A 14,511-nucleotide genomic window follows, 5' to 3' on the forward strand; every position below is an offset into this window, starting at 1 on the left:
CACTGAGCTGGAGGCAGTCCCATAGCCTTTCAGAGGAATGTTTGTCTTATGAATGACCCTGCCCATCCCTACTGACCTTGTAGTTGATTCTGATATGTGACTATTGTTCACTTGTACCAGAGGAGTAAAGATAATGCTCACATGCGACAGACTCTGCTCCAAGTTGAACTGGCTGTGGTTTCACAACTGTCGGAGGCTCTATACAGATAAGTGACTGACTGCTTGTCAGCCCAACAAACCGTTCAGAGGTAGGTCGGGATAATGAAGTCATACACGCAAGAAAATACAAATTATGTTATTAGCAATACCATTCGCAATACCATTCAGAAACATATTACCTACGTTAATGCAAAAATGACTACATTTATACATAAATGGCAACTTGCAATTCAAGGTATTTCACCCAAGGGGCAAACTGATTCATTTTGAGCACATGAAAATAAACACAGACCAAAAAGGTCACATTATGGTTTGAGGCTGCAACAGGTATGCCTGCAGGTGGGAACCATCAGTTCAGCTTTCCCTTAGTGAAACACAAGCCAAAAATGACAGCCAATCGGAGACTCTATTCCAAGATGGTCACCAACCATGAACACCACTTCAATATATCCATTTGTGAGACCAGCCCCTTCTTGCTAGGTGATTCCTGCTCTGTGTCTAGGTGATTGTTTTTCAGGGCCCTTCCTGTCAGGTGGATTCTATACTACAAGTCTATAACGGGTTGCACCTGCTGGTGGATACTTCACTCCAGCTCTGCTCCAGTCCTGCCAGTCCCAGCTCTGCACAAGTTCTGTCATATTCAGCCCTGCTGCAGTCCTGCTTCTCTGTCATTTACAGTAGGCTCTCAAAGGTTCCAGGCCTCCAGAATTTCAAGATATTCAAAGAGACAATATCTCTGTCAAATTTATTTACTTGATATTTTGATGGGTAAAACAGGTCGTCCTTCAATAAATGTTCTCAACATTACAAGACGGCGGGGAGATATTCAGAGAGCTTGCGGTCTCCTCTAACAGAAGTAGCACGGTCTCAGTTCGGGAGAGGTTATCCCTGGCTGATTTCTTACAGGGGTGTATGTTGTGAGGGTGCGTGTGGTGTGAATGCATGCTGCATGCTGTGCCAGGCTACAGTTGTGTCTAGAAGGACGATGAGAGCCCTGTTAAGCTCTGGTATCTATCTGCAGGGGCAGTGTCCGAAACAGGCATGCCTGTGGTGGGTGGATATGGCATTCATTAAAGCAACAAATAGGGTGAGTGGAAAGGCAGTGTGGAAACAACGGAGTTGCACTATGTTGGCTAAGGAGCAGATTTATAAATATGTTGTGCCATTGCAAAGTCACAAAAACTGATGCAAACCAGAACCAAGTATTTACTTTACAGCTTAGATGTTTTTTGTGCTAGAATGGAACCCTAAAAGAAACATGAATAGTACTTTACTCTACTTTGCTTTAGTGGTATCAAGGGGTGTTTCAGGGTGGTATATGGGCGCTACCACCTTATCTACTAAAAGACAGAGTGTTGCCCCAAAAGAATAACACTTATTTGAGGGAGGCATTACAAAGAAGAAAAGTTTTTATTTCTGGTAACTATTCACAAATTGTATGTGTGCTGCAGTGTACTCCAATGTGTGAATAGTTTAAAAGTTAGTGCATGTCCGTGCATGTCAAAATCATTCGTGGACTTCAGAACTTGACCATACTTCCTTGTGGATAGCAGACACAACCCAAGGTGTTTTACTTCAACCTGCAGCTTCATACCGCCACTCTTGCCGTTTCATCTAAAAAACAACAGTAGTTGCGGCAATTATCAAAGATTTGTTCATAGTTGCTTTCTTGACTACAGAACAACAATGCCTTGTTAATTTATCTTACAAACTTTAAAAAAAACTGATTTAATCTCCAGTTCAATTTATACGATTTATAGATAACCAGAAATAAGTTATCTTTGAGAAATTTTGAGTTAATTTATCATGCTAGAGCTTTTTTCTAATTTGACTTTGTTTGTCATTTACAGCTGTCATTCAAAGGTTCCAGGCCTACAGAATTTGAAGACGTACAAAGGGAGACTAACTCTGTCCAATTCATTTACTTGATACTTTGGTGGGTACAAGTCGACCTTCAATAAAAAATACTCAACATTCCAAGAAGGCAGGGAGATTTTTAGAGGCCTGACATTACATGTAAAAGAGACCCACAACAAATTTAGTAAACCAGCTTATTTCAATAAAATGGTATAAAGAATTCAGATCAACTCTTCAGTTCACTCCTGGACCTGCAGAGGACCCCACAGAAGGACTGCCTTGTACTTCAGAGGACTGCCCTCCTGCTTGAAGCCTGCCTTATACCCTCAGAGGACTGCCCTGCTGCTTGAAGCCTGCCTTATACCCTCAGAGGACTGCCCTGCTGCTTGGGGACTGTCTTGCTGCTTGATCTCAGGACTACCAACGTGACTCCAAGGGCTAGTTGGCTGGCCTCCTGTTCTGAGCAACAGGGATACAACAACCTTGAACCTGCACCTGGACCCTGCCAGAAGTGAATCCTGCCCTCCAAATGATGCCACACCAGTCCTGGACCCTTGGAATTGGTACCGTCAGGAGACCAGGACCTACCTACTCGCTGATCTGCCCAAGGATGCTTGGCTGGTCTGCCTAATTTCGCGGTAGCTCCTGCAGCATTTTTCTCCGCAGCAGCATATCCAGTTCAGCGGCTCCTCTCAAAAGGGGTAACTGGCCTCAGGAGCTCTGGTCGGCTAAAGCCTGCAGCTTCGTACTGCTGGGGATTTTCATCTTCCAAAAAAGTGACTACGTCCGAACTCAGAAATCTTCACTGCAACCTCGTCCAGTGGTTCCCAGATGACTCCTCCTCCCCCTAGGACACCAACGGCTGCTTTGCCCCGTTGAACTTTACCTTTTCAGACATTGTTCTTCAAATTTTCTTCTAAGTCCGAAGGTTTGCCGAGACTGGGCCTAATCCACTGCGTGTATCCGAACCGGGCTCCATCGTAGTAGGCCATAACGTTTGACTTTGCCCCGTTCTCACGCGACTAGATGTCCATGATTGACACTTTGATCTTTTAGGCATTTGTTTTTACTAAAAACTTTAAAAGTTCTTAACTCCGGTTCTACCGATTGGTGTAATGATCCACTGTGACTCCTTAGGATCCGGGCGATGCACAAAGGGGTCCACCTCCTGACGTCCCCAACTCTGGACAAAGCAACACAGAGTAATAAGGCAATCAGGCGAGGGAAAGGAATTAGGGAAGGATCAGAGGGGATAAGGATACCTGTAACAAAAGAATACAAGGTTACCACAAGTCTAATAATTCTGCTATGCTCATAAGATCTCACTACAACTGCCTATTACCTGTAGACCCTCTTAGAAATGCCGCTGTGTTCATGTAAATCAACATAGAGATGCGTCTCTCCATTTGTACCACTGCGTACCTATAACAATAAAGCAAAGACAAATCAAACATTCTACTTATCAAACCAGGGTAAAGCACACTAGCTCATACATACCCTAATATTCCTTTCATGCATAGCAGAAACATGAAGGTTGAGAAATCCAGTGTTCATCACAAACAGCTTGTACTTCAGCCATAGAAGGAAGGAGCAAAAATAAGGCGGTCCAAAGAGAATGCTCCCCCCAATGTTACTAAAGAATAAAAGGTAAATCAAAGTCTCAGGAAGCACTGTTGCCCTAGGCGGTTTAAGTCTGGGACAGAAACGGAGAACACAGTACCTGAGCAACAGTCCCGACTGTGGTGTTTCCTTTCTGTTCTCCTTTGTATGGCTACTCGAGCCCGAGTAGCGCTGGATGCAGGAATCCGATGCAGTCAACAGATCGAAAGGAAGGGGAGCTCCGAATCCATAACCCACGTAAAAAACTCCAGGGACGGGAAAGGAGCGGAAGGAAACACCCTCCGCCACCCGATGCCGAATCTTCTTAGTTCCCGCTGAAGCGCGGAACAAGGAAATACAAAGCTCAGCTGCGCTTACGTCAACGCCAACCAAAGAATGAAGTTGCTTCTCTGAAGACGCCACACAAGCACCCGGTTGGCATGAAGAATCCAGAGAGTAGCTGGGAAGCCAAGTATCCACACGGCTACAAACAACGGCCAGAATTACGCACGCTGACTTGCTCGTGTTTGCCGAGAGTTAGCGCAGAAGCCCCGCCCCTTCCAACAGCCGGGTTCCTGGGAGATGTAGTTCTTGTCCATCCATTAGTCCAGTAGGCGCTTCAGCTCAGCGCCTGACAGTATGCCCTCCTCCCATGCGCCTCCTAGATCCCGGCTTACCCGGATTGCGAGCGTGGAACAAGCGCACAGCAGCAGGAGCATGGACATTCGAAGATGGTTCCCATGAATCATCCTCAGCTGCATACCCCTTCCACGCGATGAGATACCACAGACGACCTCGCCGGTATTTCGAGTCCACCACCTTCCGAACCTCGTATTCCAGCTGGCCATCTCGGAACACTGGTGGAACAGCCACTCTCCTGGCCCCAACCGCCGGTTTCAACAAGCTGCAATGAAAAACAGGATGGATGCGCAATGATGCTGGTAGTATCAGATTATGTGCAACAGGACCGATCCTGCGCACAACAACATAGGGGCCGATGTATCTGGGATGGAAGATGCTGCACATTCGGAATCGGATGTACTTAGTGGACAACCACACCCGATCACCAGGATGATACGAGGGACCTTCCAGTCTGTGACGATCAGCCCAGGACTTGTAGCGCTGTTTAGCTCGATCCAGATTTTTTCGCACCTTGTCATGCATCGTTTGAAGAACCTTCATCTGTGATGAGACAGTTGTTTGGTTCACCACATCGCAGGGAATGGACAACGGAAGGACTTTGGCATGAAATCCATGATTGGCCCTGAATGGTATTTCCTTTTAGAGCTGTGCCAAGCGTTATTATTGGGCAATTCTGCCAACCACAACAGGGACACCCACGAGTTGCTTGCTTCTTTCGAATAACAACGCAGATAAGTCTTGAGGGTTGGATTCAGCCTTTCCGTCTGGCCATCCGTCTGCGGATGGAAGCTAGTAGACGTGGCTACCTCCACTTGTAGGGCCTTACACCACATTTTCCAGAATCTTGCGATGAATTGCGGCTCTCTGTCTGAAACAATCATTCTCGGGAGTCCATGTAACTTGACTACATGGGATAGTAACAACTGAGCGGTTTGTCCTGCTGTGGGTAGGTTCTTGCACGGAATAAAATGTCCCATTTTAGTGAGACTGTCCACTACCACCATGATGGCATCACAACCCTGGTCTAGAGGTAGTCCTAGAACGAAATCCATGCTTATGTTTTGCCAAGGCAGAGAGGGAGTAGGCATGGTGACCAGTTTACCTTTTACTTTAGAATGTTCTCCTACGGCACGGGCACATGTGTCACATTGCATCCCCCATTAATGTACATCCTTGACCATATGGTCCCACCAAAACTGTCTTTGCATCAGCTGTAGGGTTTTTGTGCATCCCGGATGACCAGCTAACTCTGAGTCATGACACCAATTGAAAGCTTTGAGCCTGAGAACCAAAGAAGGCAAGAACTGTTTATTCTTAAAGAACGGCAATCCCTGTTTGAGCGTACGATGCGGATCTTGGTCCGCCCATCTTTGCCACCAAACGAGCGTCTGATGTGTTTTTACTTCATCCAAGAAGGTGTCCAACGTGATAGAACACATCACTTTCTCCGGAGGAAAGATGGCTTCTGTAATGCCTTTTCTAGACCCAAGAACTTCTTCTTGTAGGGATAATGAATCGGCCTTTCTATTTTCTGAACCTGGCCGAAAGGTAACCACAAAGTCAAAGTCTGTGAAAAACAGCATCCACCGCATCTGTCTTTGGGTGAGTTGCCTGGCTGTTTTCATATACTGCAGATTCCTGTGGTCGGTGTACACCGTGACTGGATGTTTAGCCCCCCACAGATAATGCCTCCACTCCTGGAATGCCTTTTTTATAGCCAACAACTCCTTTTCTGCTACCGTGTAGTTCAGTTCGGCTGTATTCAGTTTCCTAGACAGGAAGGCTATGGGATGTAACTGACCCGAAAGTCGCTCACGTTGCGACAAGACAGCCCCCACTGTTATGTCCGAGGCGTCCGCTTCCACAATGAACGGCACCTCTGTTCGTGGATGCTGCAGGATAGGCGCTGTGGTGAATGCCCTTTTTAGATAGACAAAGGCTTCCATAGCCTCTGTGGTCCAACAAAAGGGAATTCCCTTTTGTAACAAACGAGTGAGAGGAGAGACTAGATAAGAGAAGTGAGAGATGAATCTCCGATAGTAATTGGAGAAACCCAAGAAACACTGCACATCTCTCACATTCTTTGGAACAGGCCACTCCTGCACTGCCATCACCTTTCTCTCTGCCATGCATAATCCCGATGGACTCAACATCACCCCCAAGAATTCAACCTTATCTACGTGGAACTCGCATTTGTTCAACTTGAAAAACAAACTATGTCCCTGCAACCTTTGCAATATCTGTGGCACGTGTCTGATGTGTGTTTCCTGATCGTTGGAATAAATCAAAATGCTGGCTATGTAGACAACCACAAACTTATCTACATAGTCCTTCAGCACATCATTCAAGAAGTATTGGAATGCCGCTGGGGCATTGCAAAGCCCAAACGGCATCACCAAATATTCAAACAAACCATAGCGTGTTTTAAAAGCCTTCTTCCACTCATCTCCCTCTCTTATCCGTACCAGATGACAGGCTCCTCTCAAATCCAATCTGTTATAGATGGCTGCCTCCCTCACCTGATCCAGCAAGACAGAGATGAGTGGAAGAGGGTATCTGTTTCGGACAGGGTTTTTGTTCAACACACGATAGTCTATGCATGTCCTCAACTCTCCGTTGGCTTTCTTGATGAAAAAGAGAGGCGAAGCTGCAGGTGAACGAGAGGGCCTAATAAACCCTATGTCTACATAATGGTCCGATGCAGTCAACAGATTGGAAGGAAGGGGAGCTCCGAATCCATAACCCACGTAAAAAACTCCAGGGACGGGAAAGGAGCGGAAGGAAACACCCTCCGCCACCCGACGCCGAATCTTCCTCGTTCCCGCTGAAGCGCGGAACAAGGAAATACAAAGATCAGTGGCGCTTACGTCAGCGCCAACCAAAGAATGAGGCTGCTTCCCTGAAGACGCCACACAAGCACCCGGTTGGCATGAAGAATCTACAGAGTAGCTGGGAAGCCGAGTATCCACACGGCTACAAACAACGGCCAGAATTACACGTGCTGACTTGCTCGCGTTTGCCGAGAGTTAGCACAGAAGTCCCGCCCCTTCCAACAGCCGGGTTCCTGGGAGATGTAGTTCTTGTCCATCCATTATTCCGGTAGGCGCTTCGGCTCAGCGCCTGACAATTGGTGTCACATGCTTTACTAAAATTGTCTCAATATTTTTCAATTAGCAAGGGATTTTTCTTGTGCTGTGTTTTTACTTTATTACTGTTTGAGTGCTGCAAAAATACTTTGCACATTGCCAGTAAGTTAAGCCTGACTATTTATCAAGCTATGAGAGGGTTAAGCACAGGTTAATTTGTGACTTTCGTGGTTCACTCTGACAAGGATTGTGGGTGTTGCTTGAGAAAGGTCTCTGCCACCCTTAACCAAAACTCCAATTTCCTACAGTTATTATTGTTATTATAAAACAATTTCTAACAAGTATACTTAATAATACAACTAATGTACAAAATTATTAGTTATACTACATCTACTATTAATAATAATGATTGCCTAGCCTAGCTATCTGGGGTCAGATGTACAATGCTTTTTTTTGGTTGCAAACTGCCCAATTCACAGAATCGGGCCATTTGCAACTGAAAAAAACATTTTTCTATGTGCAAAACCCTATTTTCCGATTTGATAACCCATTACCTAATCGCAAAAAAAGGTTTGCCACTTAGCAGTAGGAAGGGGAGTGTTAAGGGCGTCCCTTCCTAATAGCGAAGCGTGTCGACCGAAATGCGGTCGCAAAACATTCACATTTTATGGCCTACTTCAAGTAGGTGGGAGACCCATTCACAAATGGGAAGGGGTCCCCAAGGGGCCCCTTCCCATTTGTGAATGTTTTGACCCATTCACAAATGGGAATGGGTCCCCAAATTGTGAATGTTTGTAAAACAGTTTTTAGGTCTCGCCTAGCGAACGCAGCGCATGTGCTGCTTTCGCCTTGGCAAGACTATTGTTGTCGGTTTTGCTAGCGAAAGGAGACAAACCATGTGCGCGCCTGGACAGGCGAAGTTCACGCGCATAGCGTCTCCTCTCTGCTTTCAGCTAGCGGCTGGACATCCGAGGTGCACATGCACCGCACAGCGTCTCTTTTGCTCGCGGGCTTGTTTCTATTGATACAAATGTGGCTTCAAAAAATTCAAAACAATAAAAAGGGGCATTTATACACATTGTTCTGTATGCTGTTACAGCACCGGAAAAAGCACTATTGCTCAGATAAATAGAGGACATCTGAATATTGAAACTACTGTATTCGACAAGGAATGTTTGGACTCATTCTGGGAGCCTCCTGTTAGCTTCACTTTTTGTAGGGCAGCTATCAGACAATCAGGTGTGACCGGCAGCCAGTTGCAAGGACAGCTTAATATTGTTTGCTGCACAACATGCTACGGATGAACTCCGCATTGTCAAAAACATCTCTTTGAGTTTTTGTGATAGAAAGCCACTGAATCCCTTCCTACATTGGATACACAAGTGTACAGAAACAGACGGCCATTACGAATAAGAGCCACTCGGGGTACACGCGCAACTTATTTCTCAATTACCTCTAATAACTGCATACGATTCAACAAATTTCTGTGCTCTTTATCTACAATCCTTTCTTCATAGAATTCTCGAAATTTCTTTTTGTACACAAGTTTCATCTTGTACTTCTTTGCCATTCTGTAAAAACAGATAAATACACAAAAGCACATTTTACTAGAAGCAATACATTTCTGTTGCCAGAGTGACATCTTGTGCCTGGATACAGTATTACACATATTTAATGTACACAGATGTTAATGCACAACCTTCTCAGCCCGATTCTTTCAAGTGCCTGATAACTTGAGAGAAAGAAAGGGGCACTGGAGACGCCAGCTAGAGCGCACTGCACTGATACAAGAGCATATACTCCAACTTAAGGTCATGGGAGGGGACAGCCAGCACACACATGGAGAAAGCACGCACACCAGAGGGCGGTTGGGGGCACGGCAGGCAGCGCGCGCGCAACCACCTACCCACCCGCACGTACGCACGCGCGCGTGAAGGCAGGTGTGTATGGGAAAGAAACACAGACGAGGAAGGGTGCAGGCAAGAAACACGGACAAAGGAAGGAGGGTGCGCGCAAGAAACACTGACGAGGGCCAGTGGAAGGAACAAGGGGAGGGGGAGAGAGTACATACGGGAGCCAGATGAAAAAGACCTACCCTGGTAGGCCCTGGTAACGTGCTTAAACAGATAGGTCTTGCGATTGCGAGATTTAGAGCTATTGGCATTGTAAATGAAAAGGCCTTTTATTTACGTTTTAAAAACAAAAAATAAAAGTAATTTTCATTTACAATGCCAATAGCTCAAACTTGCGTAAATGCGAGACCTATTGCATTGCAAATGTTAGTTTAAGAGCAGGCAGTGATCCCATGGACCATTGCCTGCTCTTAAAAAATGAAAAGAAACCTTTTCATTTTTCTTTTTGAAACGCATCCCGTTTTTGCATAAAAAACAAAAAGCATTGCTTTATTTAAAAGCAATCACAGACCCAGCAGGCCACCATCCCAGTGATTTTGGTGCTTCCCAATGGGTCGCAAACCATAACCTACCTCATGAATATTAATGAGGTAGGTCTATTTACGACCAACTACGAATCACTAAATGTGTGAAACTCACATTTGTACGTTGCTGTTTGCAATTACCTAATAGAGAATCACAAAAATTCGCTATTAGATAATCCCAAACACAAATCTATGTACATCTGGCCCCAGGTTTCCTGTGTTTGCATTTCCTTTTTTCTATTGCCCTGATCATTTCCTACTAAACAGCTTTATCTTCAGTATAAATCTTATTAGAATTAAAATTAGCATGAATAATAATAATAATAATAATGATAATATTACTCGGTCCCTTTTTTGTACATGTCCTCCTAGCACTTTCTATTTTCATACTACTTTCCTATTGGTCAACACTCATGTTTATGCTACATTATTATTATAGTTAATAATATTATTTGTATGTATTTGAAATATTTATAACTGTCGTCTCTGATACCTTGAGGGTGTGCATTAATGATGATAATAATAATAATAATATTGATAACATTACTAGGTCTCATTTATGTACATGTCCTCCTATTTCTATTTTCATACTGTTTTCCTATTGGTCAATATTTTTTATGCTAAATTATCATTATCGTTGATAATACCATTTGTAAGAGTAGAAGCCTTCCTTTTATTTTCCTTTTTCATTTGCCGTCTTTATTACTCAGTAGATGTGTATAACAATAATAATAATCAATTGTATTATTATTAATGGTATTAATACTGTTGTTATTATAATTATCACATATCATTTTTATTTGTGCTGTGATTATAATTATTACTGCTTTTTGCCTTTGTCTCTTTTTCCTTTTCACTTCCCATTTCTCGGACCCCATTGGTCATACCTTTCCCCGGCCCTTTCCTGTCACCTGCACCATCCTTCCTACCTGCTTCTGTGTGGCTGGTTTCCTTGTTTTTTTTTTCTTTTATATGTATGTCTGTTCACCATGCTTGCCATTAACCCCCCATCTCACCTCCTCTTTATCATGCAAGTACCATCTGGTGTATACTTCCGCTAAGGGATCATTTTAAATGGTCATTCTAATATCCTATAAACAGACACTGGATACACGTTTTTTGCATGTATTTTATTTAAAAATATGAAAAATAATAGGTAATAAAAAAAACTAGTGCCGGGCTTAAGGGGTGTTAAATGTGCCATCCGCATGACTGTGCGCCTTCCCTTTCCTTCCGGTCATATAGGGGCCACGAGGCCCCTCGCGCCTTCGTTTCCCTGTACTTCCGCCCCTCCTTCTCTCTGGGTTTCCTGTACTTCCCCCTCATCCCCCGCCCTGGTGCCTCTCCTTCCCACCCTCGCTCCCTCCCTCCCAAGCCCTTCCCCCTTCCCGGTAGTCGCTCCCCCTCCCTCCTGCCCTCCATTTCCCGCTCCTCCCCCTCCCCTGCCTGCCTCCATTTCCCAGTTCCTGCCTCTGCCCGTGTAAGCCGAGCCCCGGCTTCCTGGTGGCGGCGGCAGCGGCTGCGCAGCCCGGCCCCTTTAAAAGGCAGAGCCCGATGCTGGGAATCGGCGTCAGCCTGAGAACTGAAACTCACCCCCGATCAATGAGCCAAGGGGGCTGCCTGCCTGCCTCAGAGCCGCCTTTCAGTTTCTCTCTTCCAGGAAGGAAAACAAAAAAAAACACATTACCACACACTCAGAGCAGACTAGCAAACACCAGCCTGACGTTCCCCCCTCCCTTTCCCAAACACTGCAGGCTTCCTCCCCTCCAGGGAAAGGGGGCCCTGCTCTGGTGGGGGACCATGGATGCGACTGAGACAACTTCTGTCGCCCCGGGATGCCCCTGACCCGAGGGTCCAGGGGGAGGAAAGTGCAAGAAAGCGCGACAACTTCCTGATTTCCGCGTGAGACATGTCTGAGGCAGCGGCAACCCAGTTTTGCATCAAGGTAACTTCTCCCTCCTTGTTTTAATCCCCTGGTGTGTGGAAAAAAAGAGGTGCGCATCCCCCAAAAAAGGCTAGCAGAGGGGAGTTTGCGTTTTGTAAACTGTGTATATTATGTTATGCAGAGCATGTGGCGTAAAAGAAAGCATAGGGTCTTTGCTGCAGCTTTGCAGGTGTGTTTCTTGCATTTTCTCTCTAATACTACCACCTCCGCGTAAAATCCCAACCCCCTTAGATCTACAGAGGGATGCAATTAGTTTATTGATCATCTGTAATTTACGCGCACTTCAGAAAACCATTTGCCCATCAACTTTTTACAACTAGTTCTAGAAAAAAAACGACCCTAACAGTAACGGAAGAATGAGTTGTGATGTGATTAGTGAAGAAGACGCAAAGAGTTGTATTTTGGAAATTCGTTTTGGGCACGAAGCCCTCGGCTCTTGGCTCAGGAGAGTGGTCCTGTCGCTGTACATAAAGTACAGTGGCTCTGACAGCATAACTTTGTTTACCAACACTGGCCCACCAGTCTGTTTGTGTTGGCTCCGCTGTGGTCAGCCAGGGACATTCCACCATTTGCATGCAGGGTGGTGTGTATCGTCCTGCTGTTGCCGTAGCACAGGGCACACCATTCTGGGTTCTCAGATTACGAGCTCTCGGTGTATCCATGTTTTATGTGTAAGGGTGTTTTTTGCAGCAGCACGAGGCTGCATCGGAGTGTTTGCTTACATGACACGAGCTCGCGGGTGGTCTGAATGTTATCATGACGGGCTCCTCGTAAAAGTTGCAGTTTCATTTCTCTGGTTTGCTGGGAGTTCGGAATTATCGGTTTTCCAAAAATACATCATGAATGTACGTGTTTGGTGCAAAAGTCACTAGCTGCAGTCAGTAAGAAACAACTTGTTTGGAATCCGTCCCCACCGTGCTGTACAAATAAATGAATCCAGCCACATGCAGCTCACACATTCACATCTCTCATCAGTGGGGGAGGATCACCTTTCCATGACTGTTGGTTATTGTTACTTTGTGGTCTTGTTGTGTTAGCTCGGAACCTCGGTGTGCTTATTAAAACAGGCTTACCGCCACTATTAAAGAATATATATATTCTAATACCGGCATCTGCCTGTAAGGGCGCAAAGGTTTGACAGGTAAGCAAACAAGTGTAGAAGAAAATAAAATCGCTTGCCGAGGATCACACAGTTTTGATCAAGCGCTGAAGCTGTTGAACCTGTTTGTGACTATAGGCGACATAGTCTGTGGGGGTGTTTTATACACTTTTACTCGCTCGCTAAACAGTATTAATGAGAAGTATTTTATGCTGCCCGGGTGCCACGTGGTGGGAGTGGCACAGAGGGAACCCGCACTTGCCCTCAGTTCCTCTTTAGAGAGTCTCGGAGAAGGAGCGATCTCTTCTCTCGCCCAGCCCATGTCATAAAAACACACCTTCCCCGGCCCCGGCCCGGCTCGGCTCATGTTCCGGACTTTCCAGAACAAGTGCTTCTGAGGAGGAAACGGTGCTCCGCAGACAGGAGTGGCCAGGGGTGAAAGTGCGAACCAGCCTTGCCCAGAAGGGTTTGGAATCTGAACGGTTGTCTGTTTTCTCCTGTTTACTTCTGTAGGCCCTGCTCGTTCTTGCTCCTGCAGTAGGAACTGAGTGCCTGATGTGCCTGGTTAAGATTCTCTGATCGCCCATGGTAGTGTTTACAGTACCTGACGCTCAGGTAGTGTGTGATCAGGACCCAGAGAGCAGAACTGAGCAAAAAGGCCAAGCCTGTGCAGTGAGACCAACATCCGCCAAGCCCAGCATGGGTGTGTGCGCAGTAAGATAGGGTGTTGTGCATGAATGGTTGTTTCGCTGGAGTTTGTAGTCATGTGTTGTGAGTGGGAGCAGTTCTTGCTTCGGATGGCTGTGGTGCAAGTGTTTAAACCCTGAGCTGTCCATGTCTGCCTGTGGTGGGGTGCTGAAGTTGGCAGATGTGATATTTTAGCAGGATGGCGTAAGTTGCCATGACAGCAGGATGGTGCCCTTTGGGAATCTGCTCAGCACAAAAGAACTCTGAGGCTAGTTATGGCAACTGTTTTTGAATAATTGCAGTAGAGTTCAGTTCTACTTTAAGTGGCAGAGCCGTAGCTATGGTTGTGTGTTGCACTGATAAGCCTTACCTCGCAAGTTACCACCCAACAGTTTAGTTTGAGTGTTTTAACTGGTAGATCATGTACTGCAGTAGAATGGCTTGGATTGGTAAATCAGGCCTGATGGTAGTGAAATTTCCGATTGATAGCACAGGTATTGCAGTAGAAGGGCTTAGGGTTACAGGCCGGGAGTTGCAGTAGAATGGCGTAGGTTTATAGACCAGGAGTTGCAGTAGAATGGATTAGGTTTACTGACCATGAGTTGCAGTAGAATTGTCTCGGTTTATAGACCAGGAGTTGAAGTAGAATTGTCTAGGTTTATAGACCAGGATTTGCAGTAGAATGGCGTAGGTTTATAGACCAGGAGTTGCAGTAGAATGGCGTAGGTCTATAGACCAGGAGTTGCAGTAGAATGGCGTAGGTCTATAGACCAGGAGTTGCAGTAGAATGGCATAGGTTTATAGACTAGGAGTTGCAGTAGAATGGCGTAGTTTTATAGACCGGGAGTTGCACTAGAATGGCATAGGTTTATAGACCGGGAGTTACACTAGAATGGCATAGGTTTATAGACCGGGAGTTGCACTAGAATGGCGTAGGTTTATAGACCGGGAGTTGCACTAGAATGGCGTAGGTTTATAGACCGAGAGTTGCACTAGAATG

General features: G+C 45.7%; 1 protein-coding gene across 7 annotated transcripts in view; it reads left to right on the forward strand.

The window, feature by feature from the left end:
• Positions 1–11,232: 11,232 nt before the first annotated feature.
• ETV6 (ETS variant transcription factor 6) overlaps positions 11,233–14,511 on the forward strand; it is a 241,319-nt gene continuing 238,040 nt past the window's right edge. For 6 of the 7 annotated variants that reach the window (XR_014981200.1, XR_014981201.1, XR_014981199.1 and 3 more), the window contains exon 1: positions 11,235–11,725. Coding sequence is in view for 2 of the 7 variants with exons in the window: in XM_085652070.1 (XP_085508196.1) it covers positions 11,690–11,725 (36 nt within the window). In the remaining 5 variants the exon portion in view is untranslated. Of the gene's footprint in view, positions 11,726–14,511 lie in introns of all 7 variants that reach the window. The other variant, XM_085652071.1, reaches the window with a different exon arrangement.

This window comes from Triturus cristatus, chromosome 4_1 (assembly GCF_964204655.1).
Source record: "Triturus cristatus chromosome 4_1, aTriCri1.1, whole genome shotgun sequence".
Classification (NCBI taxonomy): Eukaryota; Metazoa; Chordata; class Amphibia; order Caudata; family Salamandridae; genus Triturus; species Triturus cristatus.